The sequence below is a fragment of the Theobroma cacao genome, chromosome 5, assembly GCF_053813885.1.
Source record: "Theobroma cacao isolate CCN51 chromosome 5, ASM5381388v1, whole genome shotgun sequence".
Taxonomy (NCBI): Eukaryota; Viridiplantae; Streptophyta; class Magnoliopsida; order Malvales; family Malvaceae; genus Theobroma; species Theobroma cacao.
The window spans coordinates 44068141-44075016 of record NC_142643.1 but is presented as its reverse complement, the minus strand read 5'-3'; the positions used below and the strand labels follow the sequence as shown (position 1 = coordinate 44075016).

At 35.2% G+C, this 6876-nt stretch overlaps 1 protein-coding gene across 1 annotated transcript; it reads left to right on the top strand.

The window, feature by feature from the left end:
- The first annotated feature begins 1458 nt into the window (after nucleotides 1-1458).
- Nucleotides 1459-3706, top strand: LOC18600014 (GDSL esterase/lipase At5g33370-like). Its single transcript, XM_018122410.2, has 5 exons — nucleotides 1459-1756; nucleotides 1852-1979; nucleotides 2124-2366; nucleotides 2473-2725; nucleotides 3284-3706. Exons 1-5 carry the CDS (start codon nucleotides 1516-1518, stop codon nucleotides 3520-3522), a joined length of 1104 nt encoding a protein of 367 aa, XP_017977899.2. The 5' UTR covers nucleotides 1459-1515; the 3' UTR covers nucleotides 3523-3706.
- The last annotated feature ends 3170 nt before the right edge of the window (nucleotides 3707-6876 follow it).

Genomic DNA, 6876 nt, shown 5'->3' with positions numbered 1-6876 from the left:
AAATAATGAGAAAATGGTCAAATTTATCATTCTACTAAATTGAGAATTTCATATTTACCACTTTACTTTTTTTTTTTGTGTGTGTAATTTCACCACATTACAATTTTTTTTTTTGCAATTCTAGTCACCTATAGATGGAAATAGAATATTCTATTTATTTTTTTAAAAAAAAAAATTATAAGTTCAAACAATTTTTTTATCAAAAATCAATTTATCCTATTTATTGTTTTTCCATATTTATACTATCTCAGGTGGCATTTTTTATAAATTAAAAATACAAATATTTTCCATGTTAGCATGAAATTGCACCAAAATAAATGTAGTAGAGTGGTAAAATTAGCACACAAAAAAAGAAGTACGCTCCCAATGTAATACAATGTTAAATTTGACCCTTTATACAAAAATAATCTCCTTGGCCCTCTTTGACTACCAAATGAAACAAAAGTTGAATTAAATCTAGCTAGATATATGCCAATAATTGTTATGCATTGTATTATATTTGTTAGAGGAGCCTCACCATTGTAAAGACCCCAACAAAAGAAAAAAGAGGTCCACTACAATAAAAACCGACACTGGCGGTCCTGTTTTGATTTTTAGTTCGATGTACTTGTGGGTGAATATCGATGAAGATCTATCCCTCAAAGAAATTCTCCAGTCTTGGTCAAAATGTCTTTGTCACTATGAACTTAGCTGATCCAGGTAGGGACCTAGATTTTGGATAAAAAAAATTCCTACAAATTCAGAACTGTTCCTCTTCTTTTAATCTCATTTTAGATGGAAACTTGTTTATTGCTAGGTGAAACCTGTAAAGAAATAACCAGAAAAGAAAATGGCTGCAGGTGAAAGTTCCAAGTAGCAGTTTGTTTGAATACCCTTTTAACTTTCTCAAATGTGCTAAGAGAAGGGAACATGAACGGGTAGGGAATTGCTCAGTTGGTGCCATTGCAGCAGCTAGGGAATGACTGCCTCATTAAAAACCATTTCGATTATTCCATGTCAATAGATGAACAAATATGAGGTAATTGAAAGTGACAGATCAAGTTTTTTGGGAAAGCAAAGTTTCAGGGATTGTAAAAGATAAGCACATGAAACCCAAAATAGTATACCTACTGCGTTTACTATTCTGTAATCTTGTACAGCATTTTCATGTGTATCAGCTATTGTGAATGATAGAGATTTCAGCAGAAAAAGCTACCACATTGAAAAATTTATGGCAAAGCTAACCGAAGAGCATTTGCAAGGCTTGAAACATTGAATTATTTATATAAATTCATTAATTTCAGAGCATGAAAAGTAGATGATTCAATTGGAAATGGGGATCGGGGAGAGGTGGTCTGGGATGACCTCATTACATTGCCAGACACAACTACCTGTACCACATTGCTTTTGCTTGTGTAGGCCATGTTTTTCCTCCTTTGACAAGAACCCCTACCTATATATAAGCAGTGCCTGTTCTTTGATTCAGCATGCAAAGACAAAGTCTTCTCTTCTTAGTGTATACTCCTCCTGCTTCCAATGGCAAGCTTAGTGGTTGTTGCTTCATGGATTGTTTTAGGTCTTGTCATGGCAACTTCAACTACTAAAGTTGAGGCCGCCAGGGCATTTTTTGTATTTGGTGATTCCCTGGTCGACAATGGCAACAACAATTACCTAGCAACAACTGCTCGAGCAGATTCACCTCCTTATGGCATTGACACTCCTAGTCGTCGCCCCACAGGCCGCTTCTCAAATGGCAAAAACATTCCTGATTTTATCAGTTGGGATTTCTCTGTTGTTTTTTCCTCCTTGTATTTTCAAATTTTGTCTTGTGTCATGTTAATTGAATTGACTTAATGTGTTCATATTTATCAGGTGATGCACTTGGCTCGGAGCCAGTGTTGCCATACTTGAGTCCAGAACTCAGGGGAGATAAGCTACTTGTTGGCGCCAACTTTGCTTCTGCTGGTATTGGAATCCTCAATGACACCGGCATCCAATTTGTAAGTTCAGAAGTTTCTTTCTCAATCTTCTGCTTGAGATGGAGAGAAGAAGAAAGAAAATTCAGTCCCTTTCTTTTCCTTATCAGTTATAGTAATTAACATGGCAATGTGACAGTGTTCTTTTCTCAAATGATACATTGACAGATAAACATCATAAGAATGTTCAGGCAATTACTATACTTTCAAGAGTACCAGAGCCGGTTGGCTGACCTGGTCGGATATAATGAAGCACAGAGGATTGTAAGCGATTCTCTAGTCCTCATCACTGTCGGTGGCAATGATTTTGTGAACAACTACTACTTGGTGCCCTTCTCTGCAAGATCTCGCCAATTCAGTCTTCCAGACTATGTTAGATATCTCATCTCAGAGTACAGAAAACTTTTAAGGGTAAATTTTCTTCCCTTTGGTAACATAAAAACATGTTCTTCAAAACTGTCACTCGTTAAACTTGTAGCTTACATTGTCTTCATTTGACTGACATATCATATTGCAGAAACTATATGATCTTGGAGCTCGTAGGGTTCTGGTGACCGGGACGGGACCTTTGGGCTGTGTTCCGGCGGAATTGGCCATGAGGAGCTTAAGTGGGCAGTGTGCCCCTGATCTGCAACGAGCTGCAGCCTTGTATAATCCACAACTAGTTCAAATGATCAATGGACTCAATAGCGAGATCGGTGCAAAGGTTTTCATTGCTGCTAACACACAGCAACAAACCAATGATTTCATTAGTAACCCTAGAGCCTATGGTAAGTATCTCCATAATTCAGTATTTGACCACTTTTTCTTATTTGAACAAATCGATATATTTTGTCACATCAAAAAGAACGCCAACATTAAGAGTAATGAAAGAGGCATTGATTAGCCAAGATTGGAGACAATTGATAAAAGGCAGAGAGAGAGAGATGCTGCAAAATGGGGGCCAAGGGGAACAACAAAAGGTGTGACATTTTGTTGACCTATTAAAAAAAGTACCCAAATTTTATTTATGAGAGCAACCAAACCCCCACGTAGAATCTCCTCAGAGATTATGGTGAAAGCTACCAGAGATTTTGGATTTTGCGCCCCCAAAATTTCCCCCCTCGAAAAGGGCAACTGGTAGATGAAAAATTTCATCTCAATAGTAATTCATTGTACCCATCACTGCCCTTTTCTTTTAATGCCATCAATGAGGTTGGAGCAGGCCATGACTTGACACCTATTTCTCTTTACACAGACCCTTTCTGAATCCTTTTATCTTTGATACCCATCTTAGGTCGGAATTTAACTCTCAACAAATATTCATGAAGACTATACTTTGTTTGCAGGATTTGCTACATCAAAGGTAGCATGCTGTGGCCAAGGACCCTTCAATGGTCTGGGACTATGCACTTTGTTATCAAACTTGTGTCCCAACAGGAACCAGTATGTTTTCTGGGATCCTTTCCATCCATCAGAAAGGGCTAATAGGATCATCGTTGACACGATCTTGAGGGGTTCTACAGATCACGTAAGCCCCATGAACCTCAGCACCCTCTTGGCTTTGGACTACAAGACCAGGACTTAGGTAGTTGCATTTTAATAAGGATAAAAACAACCTTGTGTTATAGCATTGTTGTTTGCTTGGCATGCGTGCATTTGATTATGTACGTTGCTCCCTATGGGTGGAATTAATTTCTTGATGAACTGTAATGTAATGTTTCAAAACTATTTTATGAGTAAATAAATAGTTGCTGATTTATTTTCCATCATCTTCCTGTCTTTTTTGAGCAATGTTGATTCTCATTTTGTTTATTTACTGCTGTTATTTCTATCGAACACAAATATCTTATTTATGATTTTCGTTCGAAATAATAATTAATATTTAAAAGAGTTTACTGCCTTATAATAATTTAACAAAGAATATATATATAAATGATTTTTTTTAACACTTTGAATGTCACTTACACGCAACAACCTCATTGGGAATAAAATAGGATAAGATAGGATATATATATATATATATATATATATATATATATATATATATATATATAATAACTTGCTATTTAGCATTTATTACATAAAAAATGGTCGCAAATGACTTGTCAATTGTCTTAACAATTATAAGCTAAGCTTAAGGAGTCAATATCCAAATTATTTTAGGTACCAATCTAGCTTATCATTTTCAAGTTTTATTTGATTTAATTTTTCGATTTTCCCAAGTCTAGATTTGCTCTGAAAACTTTGTTTCATGATTGGATATATATATATGCCTATCAACATTAATTAATTTAGATATTACATTTGGTACTATAGTATTTATGTCCTTATCATCACACCCATAATTTCAAACTAAGCACGTTCTATTGAATGGACTAGGCATTAATAATTTAGTTGAGGAACATGGATGAAAGAGAAACTTTTCCATTACTTCGTTTATTGATTTTATTGATTTTTTATTTAATTTTAATTTTAAAATATTTTTAATAACGTAATTTAATTTAATTAGTTGAATTTGAATCTAAAGATGTTAACGGTGCTCATCTCATCTCGGCTCATAAACTTGTATATGGCATGAGCACATTGAGATGTAATAAAACACAAATCTCTTGCCATAATTCTTTTAGTTGCTTCCAATGACATAATTGTAAGTAAAATTTTTACGTATTTTATAATTATGGACTTATGATGATGCATATTAGTATTGTATATAAGATATAAATTATATATGTTATTTACAAATTTCTATATACGAAGTGTGGTGGACGTAAAAGATCACGTGGATGCTAACTAAGCACACTACATAAGTAGATAAATGTTGTCAAGAATGAATGAATCAAAACTTATATGGCCCTTTATGTTCATCCACCAATCATTATTGCAAGCTGGAAAACAAACTTAAGATTGTTGAATGGACCAAAAAGAGGAGATGGATTGATCATGGAACTGCATTTCAAATGGTAGGTAGATGAGTTTGCTTGGTAGGGATGGGCATTAAGAAGAGCCTAGCCTAGCTGGAGAGAGATAGCATAGTATTAAATGTCATGGAGTGATCTTCCTGTGGCCAGAAAGGCAACGATAAACACAATGGCAATATCCATGGGGAAGAGAGAGAGAGAGAGAGAGTTAGATGAAGTTAACAAAACAATCAACATTAATTCAATAACTTCAACTTATTACAAGGAAAAACAAAACAAGAACAACCTTATCGACCAATTCGGCGCCACATTACTTTGGTTACCGCATCAAGGATGAACATAGACTTAGTCCGTATGATGTGAATAGCATTTCATATTTAATCTTTTTGGTGTCGTGAATGACTTTTCAAGATCAATTCCCTTAAATGTCTCAAAACACATGATAAATAAAGGAATGGGGGGGGACTGCCTTTCTTATATATGCTGTCTCAGTGAAGCCACAAGGGGCCTAATCGAGGGATCTTGGCTCCTTGTAATTAAATTCTTGCCATCTACCTCCATCTCTGCTTTTTGTTCTCTTTAGTTTCTCCTCTACTTTCCTACTAACAGGTCTGTTAATGGGGTCAAACTTTGATAATTTCATGTACTTTATTATATATAAAACGATAAAGGGTTCATCAAATTTTGCATAACCCTTTATAAGACTAATGGATCGATTATCAAGTTTAAGACTAATGGATGAGTAATCTGTCATTCAAATGGATGACTTTTTAGACCTAAATATTAACAAATGTAAAATTTGGATTCTTACAATTGGAAAAACTATTAAAATTACTTGCCATCTTCTTCGTTATGTAAGATAAAATTCAAGTATGTGGTATGTGTTCATATCAAGTTGAGTTGTTGTTCCCTTCCATTGAACTCTCTTTGTACTTTCTATATACAACAAAAAGGAAGAAAAGAATCAAAGTACAATTTAGAAAAAGAAAAGTCAAAAATGCAAAAGAATATGATATCTAGGATGCTAATATATATGCATGCATGAAATATTTACCTCATAAATCAAGACCGTCCATCCAATGGAACTTGTCGCATTAAATGATCCGAGAGAAGCTGTAGAAGTACAGTACAAACTTGGATGATTTGATTGAATACTACTGAAGCGGGGAAAAGAACTTTAAAGGCTAGTGAAGTTGGTTGTTGGTTTTTTACTTATTTCTGGTAAGGACTTTGGTGGTTGGTAGATATAAGATACCAAGTGAAATGAAAGAGTGATGTTGTCAATGCATCAAATTTTTGCATTAAATTTGGAATTTGAAGGTACCATTTGTTTAGTGCAAGTATCTTGTGAGAATTTACTAGCTCACCAGAAAGGCAAAAACTGCAAACATCAGACCATTAAGCTTTTGGGTTTTGTGTGTGTGAAATGGATGTGAGGAGATAGCTCCCCCATGGAGGGATGGGATGATGGTAGGAACACCTTGCACCCTTAAGTTTAACGCTGTGGGGTTTGAAATTGAGGGTCTAGTCATGGCAAGCACCATTGATGCTTTGGATGTAGGAGCAACAGACTGAAAACTTCAGGGAATTAATGATTCCCACAAGAAGACCCTTTTTCATTTATTAGCAAAGAAAAAAAAAATGGAGAGGGGGGAGACCCCCCATTTTAACTCACCCAAATCCAGCTCATGACTTAGGACTAGGCCTTAGAGTCCAATCCTTCCGCAGAAAATATCTTGGAAAACTAAAAGTTGACACTAAATGAATTACCTCTTAAATCACCACTTCACTTATATTCTTAAATCCTTCTTGAAGAGCCACTTCAATTATTATTTTAGGTGCAGGCTCAATAATGAGTTCTTAATCTTTAACACTAAATGAACCTTTATTTACTTAGCCTATAGTAGGAAGTACTTCCCACCTCATCCTTCGGTGCATAGGCTTGGAAATACTATCAGATGTCCACAGAAGATAATGCCACAGGTTGAGGTTTAACATGCAATTTTATTAAATGGATTTGT

Coding starts and splice junctions, on each gene's coding strand:
- LOC18600014 (XM_018122410.2), top strand. CDS start 1,516: ATGGCAAGCTTAGTGGTTGTTGCTTCATGGATTGTTTTAGGTCTTGTC. Junction 2,367..2,472: donor AGTACAGAAAACTTTTAAGG/GTAAATTTTCTT, acceptor ATCATATTGCAG/AAACTATATGATCTTGGAGC. Junction 2,726..3,283: donor TAGTAACCCTAGAGCCTATG/GTAAGTATCTCC, acceptor CTTTGTTTGCAG/GATTTGCTACATCAAAGGTA.